Raw genomic sequence first — 13,786 nt, forward strand, 5'->3', positions numbered from 1 at the left:
TCAATAATTTTTAATCAATATTCAATAATAAAGTGTTTCAATCCTTTTTTAATAATGTTAGGTTGTCATTTATAATCTAAATTTATTAGACAAAAAGAAAAATTCTAAGATAATTTTTATAATTGGACTTGGACATAATCTTCATGAGTTCTCTCATGCTCAAATTTTGTGTAGATCCAAAGTCATAAGTGTTGACCAAAGTCAACATAACAAGTTAGCTCAAGCGTAAGATCAACAAATCACATCTTTTGTGGAGATTTCTCATGCTCAAATTTTGTGAAGATCCAAAGTCATAAGTGTTGACCAAAGTCAACATAACAAGTTAACTCACACGTAAGATCAACAAATCACATCTTTCTTAAGAATAAAGTTACTTCACAAAAAAAAATATGAAATTATTTACAAGACATGCCTTGGATCATATACCAATAAAGTTAGCTCAATGTTGATGCCCAGATATATTGTTATTCTCACTATAATATATCTTGTCACTCAAGTAAAATTATTATTGATTTAGGATTAGAGTGTATTTTTCAAATACTTGATCTCTAGGGCAACTTAGTGTGTTTTTGGTTAAAATTTAAGAGTGTGTATAGTCACATCCAATTCACAAGTACTCGAGGTAGCTTCCACACCATTAAATACGCAAGTCTAAGGGAGAAGACACGGAACCAAACATGCACTTAGCTGTGCCAAAATCTTAGCCGACTTCATGAAATCCAGACCTTAGTCTTTCAACATATTAGGACAAGTCAATTTGAACGAACCAAACAGTCCACTTCGAAAAAACACCATCACTTGATTTCAAATTTGTCATTCACATTCATTTCCAACACATCAACCTCGTTTTTAAAATCAATATGTTATTGCATATTTCAGCTAAACCGGGTAAGTGGATCGTAACCAACTTACTGATCGAACAATTTTACGAAACGTGGAAACCAACACCGATTTTTTTTGTCATTTTTTGAACCCCTAAAGCTGCAATGAGGAATCATTCATTTTGACCAAGTTATCACCCATGTATGAGGAACGTGAAAATAATACCCGGGCCTGTAGTTGCAACCATTAAGTTACTAGATACTACCCACTATAAAATAATTGAGTGCTTACGCATGTTTTTTTTCTTCTTATTCCTAGATTCGATCACAACGTGCTATTACTACCATGATGTTTCATTTCCATCACTACTTTGAGCAAGAGTGGACATTGAAACCTGAAGTTTGAGGAAGGTGACCTCTACAACTACAAGTGGACGGGTCCCATTGTCCAATTTGAGGAATGTTCTACGTCACATGACCCAACAATGATTAAATAATTTGTAGCATTGGAAATTTTAGACCAAGTTTAACCGTTGGGAGGAAAAAGTGCTTTTAGCCCCAGAAGGAACATTCACATTTATCAAAGAAAATTGCTTGGTTTTTTCTTTTCCTGTTTAGTTAGGCAAGCAAATGCAGCCGTTTATTTTGCTTCATTCACTAGAATTTGGCACCAAATATCATTCGACAAGTTTGCTCAAGTTCAAAATATCACTTGAATTTAGCCATAAAAGAAAATATCAGTTTAATTTGAACCACTTTCTAGACATATTCACCGTCACTAAAAAACAAGTGGTTCTTTACGATCTCTTACCCACCTCTTTGTATTCCCTACGATTTTTCTCTAGTAATTATGGCTTCTCGAAATAAAATTGTGGGCATTAAGAATTACGGTTTTGATAGAAACATCTTTAATCAAGAGATTTTCTTTTCTTTCGTAAATGTCAGATACAGCATAGTACCACGTTAAATCTATTATAACCTTTCATATTTTACACAACTTCTATACAAAATATAATAACAACAATTATTAATTATATATGACACATTAGTATCACTGATATCAATTAAACATTTCAATTAAAAATATTAAGCTAAGACTTTAAAGTAGACTTTTTGCAACTATATAATCTCGTATAATTGTAGCACCCTAAGAACAATAGCCTTTTTTTATGCTTTATGCAACTTTTACAATAAAAAAAAAATAAAAGTTCAATGGTCAAATTCAAATATGGATGATGCTTCGTTAATATCAATTGAATGTCATATAAAAACAACAAGCATATCAAACTTTAGAGTGGTTTACGAGTATGATAACAAGTTTACAAATATCTCATTAATTAACATTGTATTTTTTACCACATTAGTAATAAACAACGAAAAATGACATTCAGTCTAATTAAAGTTTAACGAAATTACATATCATTTTTTGTTGCCTGAAAATAAATATATTTTTTTTCCTCTTCACATACCTCTTTAATTTATATAATAACATAATATCATGTTCCTTTCTATTTCATAAGCCAATTATTTTTTGTATTTTTTAAATATTTAAGTCAGGTCGGTCATCTAGTTCCATGGTCAGTATCTCTTCTATACCTGTAAAATTTTGTAAACCTAATAGCATTTCATAAGAACTTGAATTTAACCTTCATGTTAGCAATCATTTTAAAAATAAAAATAAAAAACAAAAGACGTAGCTAAAACTTGGTGTCACTTGTTGTCAATTTTTTAAAAAATTAAAAATTAATACTACCACGCCGATCGTGTTAAGTGCCTCATAGAGTGCAACCTTACATGAACACTAATCTAATTTAGTTTCCAAAAACCCAAAATTACCAATTTAATTTCCAAAATTACGATGACAAGCCATGATCGTTATAATTTCAGTAGTTAAATTTATAAGTGATATTTCCTGTCCTAATTTGATGTATTGTTCGAATTCAGAGACTTATAAATTTTCACCCAAAATAACTTTGCATTGCCACATAACCCCCCGGGCTATAATTTTGAGTTTTGCATGGGAAAAAAAAAACTTATTGAGTATAATCTCATTTCGTCACGCCTTAGTGTGAAACATCCAAATATCCAGAGATGTGAAAGTATAGATCCATTCTCTCGGCATTATCACAGAAAGCATTCACCGGAAGAACATAGAAAAGTCGACCATGACGACATGCACAATCTTGAAATCCTTGAGATACCCATTCACTTGATGGTTTTGAAGACGACAATCAAACTACAATTTAACTGAAACTAGGGTTACACGATTTCTATTTCCTTTATGGGGGTTGGGTGAAATAATTAACACAGGCATCAACTAAGTTGTCATCATATGGAACTGCAGCAATCAAAATGAAAAGGAAGTGAAGGTACCAGTGAGCTGGTCCTACTTATGGAATTCATTACAACTTCTCCAGGGGCACACATCTACAGTAGTAATCCATACCTGGATATGGAGGCAAAATGTACAAGCACTCGCAGACCCTCCTTCCAAGGAAACTATGGAGAAACTGATAATTTGCATGTTCAAATATGATGCTCTTGTTTTGCTGTTTGTGGCAACTGCAGTAACCACCACTTTAGCAAAATCGTCAAGACCACATCACGCCAAGTACCTGAACAAATTTGCATTATCTTTGTCTCTCTCCAAGTAGTCTCGAGAGATCAAATCTTCAATCCGCTTCTTAATTGCCTTGACATCAGGCTGTGCAAATGCAAATTCATTATTCCATATCAAATATTCAGGATTTTGAGCATCGGGTACAAACAGAGTGAATTATGGGGTGGAATACAAACCTTGAACATGCGACCTAACTGCTCAACACACTCCATTACTAACTGTTGGTAATTTAACACCTTTCGACTCTTCATAATACGCACAATTGAGGCATCAATGGCATATCTTCTGTCTTTGTCAACATCCTCAATTACTTTTTTCTTCTCATCAACAGGAGGAAGAGGAATCTGCATGATGAATTACATGTTAGTCTCACTCAAAAGTCAGTAAACTGAATAGAAAAATCAAGATAAGTACACAATTAGACAACATTTTTAAAGATAACTGCACCTTGATTCTCCTCATTTTGTCTGTAAATTTTGAATTAAATTCAAAATAGTCGGTAGAAGATATTGTTTTCGTGCTCGGTTCCTTGTTAAGAATCTTGTACTTGGCACATGACAAGGAGTGGAGCAGTCTAATAACATCGTCATCAGATAAGTTTAACTGAGACATTATCTCCGAATAACTCAGTCTATCTGAGGAATTAAATAGAAGCAATGCCGAAGCCTATCAAAAAGCAAGAAACAACATTGGGTAAGTAGAAAGAAATCTATACAAATATCTGTAGACGTACAAAATGAACAATTAAGCAATGACGATATAAAAATACACTTCAACATATAAGAACAGTATCAAAAATAACCTGGTAAGTTGTTACAATCAGCTCCACAGTTTTTGGATCGAATTTCCCACTAATGTTGCAGGTTCCCAAGGAATAAATCCAAGTAAGTTTCCTGTGCTTAGTTTTTGTTTGATAAAATTCCTTGAAAACTTCAACACATCTAACCTAAAATATGTAAGAGGTGTTAATCGTAAACCAAATTGAACTAATCTAGTTAAGTTGAATTAAAAACACTGGGCCAATAAATTCTGAACAGTTATTATCAACAACCAAATACCATTTCTGCTGGAAGATTGAGGTCAAAAGATTTGTAACTGGGCCAGAAGCCAGTCGTCAAAACTGTAACTGTCAAGTCTATTCCAGGGTCTGCATTAGGATTATTGCTTAAATACTCCTCAAAGCTTGTTTGATTCTCCTTTGCCAATGTCAAATCTGTAACCTGGTTAAAGCCACACAACCAAATGAGTTTTCTTTTGTCATTCTACTTATGTAATTGAATATAGTATACCAGCTCCATCTACAAAGACTTGAAAAGACTAACCATTCCTTCCATCTTCGAGGTAAATTGACCACCACATTGTTGCTTCAGTTTTGTCAAAATACTTCTCTCATGATCATCATTGGCACTCTTGTCAAAAAGGAGCCTTCGAGCAAGCTTCTTCCTACAAGCAATCACACAAGCACATGTTTGACTATTCTTTTACAAGCATCTTACAGTAGAGGAAAAAAGGTAATGATGACACCCAAGTTAGCCACAGAAAACAGAACTTCAATGACGCCACCGTATCATCAATCATGTCACAAAGATGCAACAAAGTTTTGTTTATCATAAAAATAATACAATGAGAACTGTAAGGCATGAAAAGCAATCAAATCCCAAAACACCAAAACCAAAGAGGATATTGTCTGGCATCCATACTATTAATTTATAGAACAAGAAGACATTTTTTATCTTCAGTTCTTGTCCCAAAAACTACAAAATGTTTGAAAGATAAGCTAATATAAAGGTATATGGTTGTAAAGGTAACTATAGAAGTAAAATTTCCAAATAGTTGCAATCCACTCTCTTCATTTTCCATATACCACCCCACTACTATCTATAAGTTTCCATCTTAACTATATTTTTATCTAGAGTTTTTCACAAAAAAAATAATCAGCCGCTTTTCTGTTACATGCAAGAAGAAATAATAAAAAGCTTTGGGACAACATCAAGTTTGGTTCTTAAAAACAATTCAGAAGTAAAATAGCAAACAACTTGAGAAACATTTCCAAAATGATCATTTTTCTATTCTAAGCTGTTTTACCTATAAAATTCAGCAAACAAATCTTTGTCGCTAATATAGGCAAGCAACTTGACAACCTGCAAATGAAACAGAAGAAATCTCAATCTCAAAACCACAGGCATCATGTTTATTAAAGTATATGGTACACATTGACTGATGTATTGCAGACCTTTTCAAGAGTTTCTTCAATTGCTTCATCACTCAATTTTTCACTTCCTCCTTTCTTAAGAATATTGTCACAGAAAGTGGCAAGCAGTTCTGCACTTGAGCTTCCAGCAACACCCTTGTTGCAAAAGATCTCAAAAGCCTCCTTAAGAGCCTATAGGATAAAAACTTTTTAGATAACATATTAATTCAACGTAACAATTTCAAAGTTATTTTATGATCATAACCTTGTGGAAAAGTGTATGATTTTGGAAACAATCATTCACATATGCCAGGTACTTGTCATGCAGCTCAATCACCTTCCGAACAAAAACCTGAAAAAAAGAGATCAATTTCAGTGTTCAAAAATGAACAAAACAACAGTTATACTATACAATTAGAAAACTAGGAGATTACCTGCTCTTGTAAACCAACAATATCCTTTTTCTCCGCCTGTAGACAATTTCATTTAAAGGGTAACAGAAGGGTCAATACTGAGACTTAGGATTTAAAAATCAAGCATATCACTCTTTTCAAGATGATTGCCAGAGAGGACAACCCTACCAACAAAAAATAAAGAAAACTACACAACAAATAAGGAATAATACCTTCTTGGTACTCACTGCATCTTCAGCCAACTTCACTAATGCCATGCCTTCAGCGGTCACATGCTGTGTTGTGGAACGCGAGAAACCATATTATAAAAAAAAACATCAACAGCAAAAGGAGAAAAGGACAAGACCTCAATTTTAGCTGATATACAGAAGGGAAGAAAATAGTAAATCTAGGTTCCATATCACAACCTGCTTAAATATACTGGAAACAGGATCTAAACCTCGGGGTATTTTAGAAAAGAGCCTGAACATCCTTGACAAGTCTTCAACCTAACCATTAAAAAAAACCATGAGATTATGATAAATTAAAATAGTGGGATAATTTCAAAATACTTATGAATATCATGAGTAGGAGAAGTTTAAATTGACCTTGTCATCTCTTAGTAATGCATGACATCCAGAATGCTCCTTTTCAAGGAGTTGGTTTGCATATACAGATAACAGTTCATGTTGAACTTTCTAAAATAGAAAACAGACAGAAGAGTTCAGAAACTAAAAAATGGAAGCATAAAAAATCATCATAAACATAAATAATTGTTTTCTTCAAGTTGCCAAACATTACTCCATTCAACACAGTAGAAGACCAAATAGCAGAAATAAGGGCAAACCACACCTCTAATAACTTTGGCTCACTGCTAGAGTGCAAATAATGGGCAACCCTATCTTTCTCCCGTTTTAAGCACTCCTCAGCCTGTAATGAAAGACACAATATCAAACAGAAGCCATACAAATACAATATTGTAAATGAATAAACCAATTAATGTAATCACCACAAAGAAATAATACCTTGAGCATATAGTCAGGACAAGAATCTTCTAGGATCCAGTTTGAAGCTTTTCGAGAATAATAAGCAGAAGTGTCTTTGAGCATGGCAGCTTCAAAGTCATTCTCATAGTGATCCATTTGCCCCATTCCAATTTCAACAAATATATCTAATACATTCTTCAATAAAGCTCGGTCAATCTGCTCTCCTTCACGTTCTTGATCAATCTTTGAACAAAAAAGATAGGTTAATAATTAATCTACATTTTTAAACATTGAAATTCTAGTATAAAAGAAAGGAAAAACATACAAGGGAAATCACTGCATCTCTCACTTTCCCGTTTAGTTCCTTGTAAACCTGGAAATATAAAACCCATACATTTATCTTGTAATGAAGCGGCAATAAAATGAAACAAAAACATATGAAAGCAATCTGGTTAGCAGTAACACAACAAATCTAGTATGTATTTATGAGTTCTGACATGAACAAGAATAACTATTAAAAAAAATTGACATAGCATTATCTATGGTTCAGCTGTAAATTTGTAATACTACACCATTTAAGGTATATAGTAAAATTACCAAATCACGGAAGCAAGTCAACCCAACTTCATTAAGTGGCGGAAGTGACCTTCGAGCAATAAAGTAGCGGTCCAAGTAGTGAAAGAAACGAGAAAGCCACCTAACCATAATTTTATGGTTTGCCCACCTTTTTACAAGTTCTCTTAACATAAATTCATCATGCTTCTCTCTCAAAGATGGTAATACCTGGACCAAAAAAGTGATACTAATTTATGAAAAGTTGAGAACAAAACTATTAACAGTAAAAGATAAAACTGTAAAAAAATAGAAAACAGACTTTTAAAAATTTAGTGACTAAAATTTACTAGAAATTAAATGTCACATGACAACTCCCCCAATCCAAAAAAAGAAATCAATTCATCATGGAATATGTCAGCTATCAGAATTGTTGATTTTGAAAGTGTCAAGTGTCAACCAGATATTGCTTTTAGGGTGTTAAAAAAAGGGTATCTTTATAAGACAAAAGACCAATCAAACTTTGGGATTAGGCTTTTTAAAGTGAGAGATTCACATAAGAGGAAAAAGTGATGAGTTATAAGCACTAAATTGAAAAATTAGTGGTTGATATTGTAATGAAAATGCATGCAGATGTATAGCAAACTATGAAAAATGAAGTTGTTTAAAATACCCTTGATTTTATTTTTTTCAAAAACAGATATAATTCCTTACCTTTACTTTTACAGTGAATTGCTCACTTTTACAGAAGTCAAATCCCCAACTTGCTCATCTCCCTCAGTCTAAATCTGATACCATTGTCGGTGGATCTGACTCTAAGCCTGCCCACCAGTGCAACTACCTACCACTTATTATTCTTTAGAAAATAAGTCCTTTTTTTATCAGCAAAAATATGTAATATATATATATATATCAGTAGTACAACTGTACAAGTAGTACTAATATTAGGACATCCCAGTATGCATGTTATCTATGTAAGATTATGGTATGGAAATATGCTTAAGATATTAGAATACCATAAACCCCATCCCTGGGTACACTGGAATACCCATTACAAAAGAGTATCTATGGTCTAATCCCTCCCTTGTACAAGAATCCAGATTTAATATTACTGGCCTAAAAGTGGAATGGCAGCTCAAAATTGTTATCTAAATATCTAAGCCGCATCTAGCAAAAGAAAATAGCATCCTTAATCAATTCTGTCCATTAAAATCCTTATTTGAGAATACATTTTTGTTTCTGTGATTCCAAATCCACCATCTGTTTTGGACTATTCCTGATGCCTTGCAGTAAGAATGTTGTAAAAAGTGTTCCTTGGGTGATGCAGGGAACACAGTTACAACTTCTGTCCATGCAAGGCTCTCCCACCATAAAGGCATAATTCTTTGGCAACCAAAAAATGTGTGGGACGCTTCCTCCTCCTGACTCAAACAAAACGGGCAGTTGTAATCATCTAGCTGCACATTCCTTCTCCTTAGGTTTGCTCTTGTTGGTAGTTTATCCCTCACCAACCTCCAAACAAAGTGTGCTACCTTGCTTGGAATTTTCATTTTCCAGATAAGTGTGAATGCCCTGTCTTCTTTCTCATCCGACACAACTTCACTAAGCAAACGATATTCACTTCCCACTGAGTACACAACCCACTCACATCCCTCTTCCAAATCCATTTGTCTTGTTGGTTAGGCTGAACCCTAAACTCTTCAATATCCTCAATAAAGCTAACTACTAGTTTCATCTCCCCTTCCAACATCATTCTCCACCACTCAAAATTCCATTCCGACAATTCTCCCACCTCAACGCCCATCTGTTGAATATTGTGATGTTGTTGTTGAGATATGCAATATAGTCTTTGGTACTTCTCCATCGAAGATAACCCTTCCTCCCTCCACCTATCTTCCCAAAACTTCACTCGCAACCCACATCCTATTTTCCACTTCACACATTCATTGAGCCACCCACCTTCCTCCTCCGAACCCCACACAAAACACAAGTCCCTCCACCATATTTACTCATTGTGGTTCCTTCTTGCCTCATCTAGGTTTCACCATCCCCCATACTTCGACTCCAAAACCTTGTCCCAAAGAAACGATTGTTGGAGAGGCACCAGCTTATCCACCACCTTAGGTACCCTGACAAAGGAAAAGAAAAAAATAGGTATTGAGTTAAGGATTGACTTTATCAAAGTCACCCTTTCCCCAAAAGATAAGTTTCTCTGTTTCCACTCACACTTATAGAGGTAATCGAATCCCATATCTCACTATGCCTTGGGTTTGCCCCAATGATTCCTTGGTAAGAAAAAGGCAATGACAAGAATCTATAGATAAGGTATCCCGCGACGGACCTGACCCACTGATCTGATCTCCCAAATGCCCCAAAACTGCTCTTAGCGAAATTTATTTTCAAATCCGACACCAACTCAAAGCTCCTTAGCATTGCTTTGATTGCCTTCACATTGGGCATGGTTGCTTCACCAAAAAATATCGTGTCGTCAGCATATTGGAGTATGTTGATTTCCACCCCATCTCTACCTGCCAGGAAGCCTTTGAACAAATTTTTCTTATGTGCCTCCCTCATCAAACCTGTTAGACCTTCAGCAACAATGTTGAATAAAAAAGGGGCTAGTGGATCCCCCTACCTGAGTCCTCTTTGAGGAGAGAACTCGTCAGTGGGAAATCCATTCACCAGGGCTGAGACAAAAGAAAACTTCAAACACCCATCAATCCATATCACATTTCTCGCAAAACCACATCCGCCTCAGCATATAGATGAGGAAATCTCAGCATACAGAATCATATGTTTCTCATAGTCAACTTTAAATACTAGACAGCTTTTCCTCCCCCTTTTTGCTTCATCAGAAACCTCATTAGCAATCACCACAATGTGCAAAAGATGTCTCCCCTCTATAAAGGCGCTTTGCCATTCATCAATAATGGTAGCCATGACCTTTTTTAGTCTTTTAGTTAGGATTTTCGCAACAATCTTGTAAATACAGCCTATCAGAGAAATAGCTATATAATCATTTAAATTTTGTGGATCCTGAACCTTTGGAATCAAAGCCAAGAAGGATGCTTTACTGCCTTTCGGAAAGTGTCCATTTGCATGAAATTCGTCCAAGAAACGCAAGACATCCATTTTCATTACATCCCAGAATTCCTTAATGAACTTAAAATTTAGTCCATCAAGTCCTGGACTCTTGGAACTCCCACAATCCCACACCGCTGCCCTTACCTCATCCTCCTCAAATCTGGCCACCAATTTTGCATTTGCCTCCTGATTAATGATCTTGAATTCTACACCATCCAGCCTTGGTCTCTCAAACGATGATTCTTCAAACCTTCTCATAAAGAATTGTTTAACTTTCTCCCTTACTCTATTCGACTCCTCTACCCAACACCTGCCAATAAAAATCCCCCTCAACATGTTTTTGTGGTGTTTCCAATTGATAGTCATATGGTAGAATCTAGAATTGCAATCCCCCTCCTTTAACCACTTTATTCTTGTTTTTTTCCACATAAAGGATTCTTTTGAGTGCGCTACCACCCACACTTCTTCCTGCAGCTCCTTCCTCAACCTGATTTCCTCCTCAATTAGGTCTCTATCCTCCCCTTTCTTTTCTAGCTCATTGAGTTTTTGCTCTGCCCTCTTTAGCTTTGGCTGAATATCCCCAAACTATTCTTTGTTCCACACTTAATCTCTATTACAGCAACTTCAATTTTTCTTTTAATACAAAACCTCCCCACCCTTGTACTGAGTTGTCTCCAACAACCCCGAACTATCTTCCTAAACGATTTAACTTGAAACCAGCAGTCTAGAGTCTTTAAAGGCTTCAGGCCCCAGTTAGCAATGATTGATTTCAGCAGGATTGGACAATGGTCTGAATAACTGCTATACAATATGAATTGAGTACTTCCACTCCATTTAGAAAATACCTCTTGTCCCTTTATTGTCTATGTTATGTTCTTTGTTTCGAGCTGCCTCCTTCACTTCCAAAACATTCACTCTTTGTTTCTATTTAAAAGTCAAAACTATTGTTATCTAGTCACATTGGGGTTTGAATGTTCCAGAACATGATTTTATCTCTGAAAACCACCTAATTGAGGATACACATTTTCCTAAAAGGAAGAGAAGATGTCACTGGTATCATGCCCTACTGTTTCTGGAATCTTGTGTTGCACACTGCACAATGAAAACAAATTACATTGTGCTCATCACTAAATCTATGCACTGCCTAGCAAAGTTTGCTAATGCTCTTACTTTGGGTCTCCATGTTTGGGATGAATCTAAAGCAACTTATAATAAGCTTCTTTAGCAGGAACTTATAGGGGCTTCTTTCCCCTGTAGGATGTGTTTGTAGCTGGGCCTTGCCCTCCTATTCAGCCACCCCACCCCACCCCCACCCCCCACCCCCACAAAAAAAAAAAAAAAGAAGATAAGGCCAAGAATATTAAACATGACTAAATGACACTGGTAGTTTAACCAAGTATGCCCCAGAAGGAAATTATCAAACCCAGTTATCACTAAATCACGTACCCAAAAGAAAAATTCAAATTTATCAATCGGATAATCATATCATATCAATAATTGCAATAACTCACCGTTGATACGATGTACTCTTCAAATGATTCCCTGTACTTGTCATACAGTTGTTGGGAATAGTCATGAGGAGGCTTCTGAGTGCACATATTGTATATGGTCCTGCAATACAATGTAAAGAGAACCAACTTACAAAAGGAAACATCCATTCAAATCAAGCAAAACAAATTTACTTGGGACACATAAAACACTCAGTGCAGCAGTGTTTGGATTATCTAATTTTGAGGTCAAAAAGGCTTTTAACAAAAAGAATCCTAAGAAAGATTTAAAAAAGTAAAGTCAATCAAACATGCACTTAGTACTGAACAAAGAATCACAGAGAGATAGATACGTGTAGAGCATCATATAGTCCTCCGAGCTGAACTGAGGCTCGGGAAGCCCTTCTAGAATGTTCTTCAGCTTCAAAATGCCCTTCTGCATAAAATCCCATCCTTGATCTAGGTCAATAGTCTTGCGCTCACTCATGGACATGCCGGCAAAACTAAACTCCAAGCTTCGACCCCAAAATCTGCAACCAAATATTCATAAACCCTCGTCAGAAAGAAAAAATCCCCAAACCTCAACCAAAAAACACTAAAAAAATTCCAAATTCAAACCAAAAACAATTTCAGCTCTCGTAAAAGGAAATCACAATAAGCAGCAACAATTCCCCCTGAACTAAAACCTAAACCTGTTCCCAAACAAGGTAAATTTCAAAATCATTCGCAGATTTCCCCAATCCTATTTCACGCAAACAACGCAATCCATTCTCAGCATCCGAATTGTGAAATCCGCGGATGACGAATCGAAGCGACGTTGCGGCGGTGGGAAAATAGGAGCAGAGAAAGATCGAGGAAGCAAGATTGAGAGGAGAAGAAAGGGCGTTTTACCGTGAAGAGAAGAGAAACCACAGACGCGCTTTGGTGAACGAATCGAAACCCTAGAAAAGGTCGAAGAAGAGGAAAATCGAGAAGGAAGAAGAAGATTATGTGCGAGTTCTGAACGACAACACAAAACCAAGAGAAAGGAAATCAAGAACCAAAAAAATTGATTATGCACCGAGTTGTATTATAGGTCCATTAAAGAAAAAAAACAAATCTATTTTACACTATATAATATAATAAGGTGGATTTTTTATTAGTCTAATAAAGGTAAATTTGTTAAAATTTATTTTTTGATAAAATAAATATTTTTTATTTTTTTATTTGTCTAAATTGCGTTTATTTAAAAAATATATTTTTTATCTGCATATTAAAAAATCTTTTTTAAAAATATTTATTTTAAAATTTAAACAAACAGCTCATTATTATTTGATTTATTTCTTTTTTCTATCTTTTATGAACTTGCTCATAATTACTACTGTTTTAACTTTTTATTAGTAATAAATTAGTACATGTTTATTTTTTATAATTAAAATTAAAATTTATGCTAAATTAAATATTCTGAATATATAAAATATATCCTAGAGTTTTAGATAGGATAAATAATTAAAATAGTTATATAAAATCATGTTTTAAGTATCTATAAAATAAAATTAAAAATTGAAATTCAATTTAAAGATAAATATAAAAATAATAGATTGAAAATGATGGGTGATTAAGAAAATAAAGATAAAAGGATGATAGTTTAAGATTGTTAAAAGGGAGAAAAAA

General features: G+C 34.7%; 1 protein-coding gene across 1 annotated transcript; it reads right to left on the reverse strand.

Annotated features, from left to right (window-relative positions):
- Nucleotides 1-2,915: 2,915 nt before the first annotated feature.
- Nucleotides 2,916-13,167, reverse strand: LOC114367437 (cullin-1-like). The gene is made up of 20 exons (XM_028324616.1): nucleotides 13,025-13,167; nucleotides 12,487-12,663; nucleotides 12,158-12,257; nucleotides 7,608-7,793; nucleotides 7,336-7,383; nucleotides 7,050-7,253; nucleotides 6,877-6,954; nucleotides 6,633-6,722; nucleotides 6,453-6,533; nucleotides 6,258-6,320; nucleotides 6,067-6,102; nucleotides 5,898-5,984; nucleotides 5,675-5,824; nucleotides 5,527-5,582; nucleotides 4,764-4,884; nucleotides 4,500-4,661; nucleotides 4,244-4,387; nucleotides 3,889-4,107; nucleotides 3,618-3,785; nucleotides 2,916-3,525 (listed from the first exon to the last, which is right to left on the reverse strand). The coding sequence occupies exons 2-20, from the start codon at nucleotides 12,624-12,626 to the stop codon at nucleotides 3,424-3,426; spliced, it is 2,235 nt and encodes a 744-aa protein (XP_028180417.1). The 5' UTR covers nucleotides 12,627-12,663; nucleotides 13,025-13,167; the 3' UTR covers nucleotides 2,916-3,423.
- Nucleotides 13,168-13,786: the final 619 nt, after the last annotated feature.

This window comes from Glycine soja, chromosome 9 (genome assembly GCF_004193775.1).
Source record: "Glycine soja cultivar W05 chromosome 9, ASM419377v2, whole genome shotgun sequence".
Lineage (NCBI taxonomy): Eukaryota > Viridiplantae > Streptophyta > Magnoliopsida > Fabales > Fabaceae > Glycine > Glycine soja.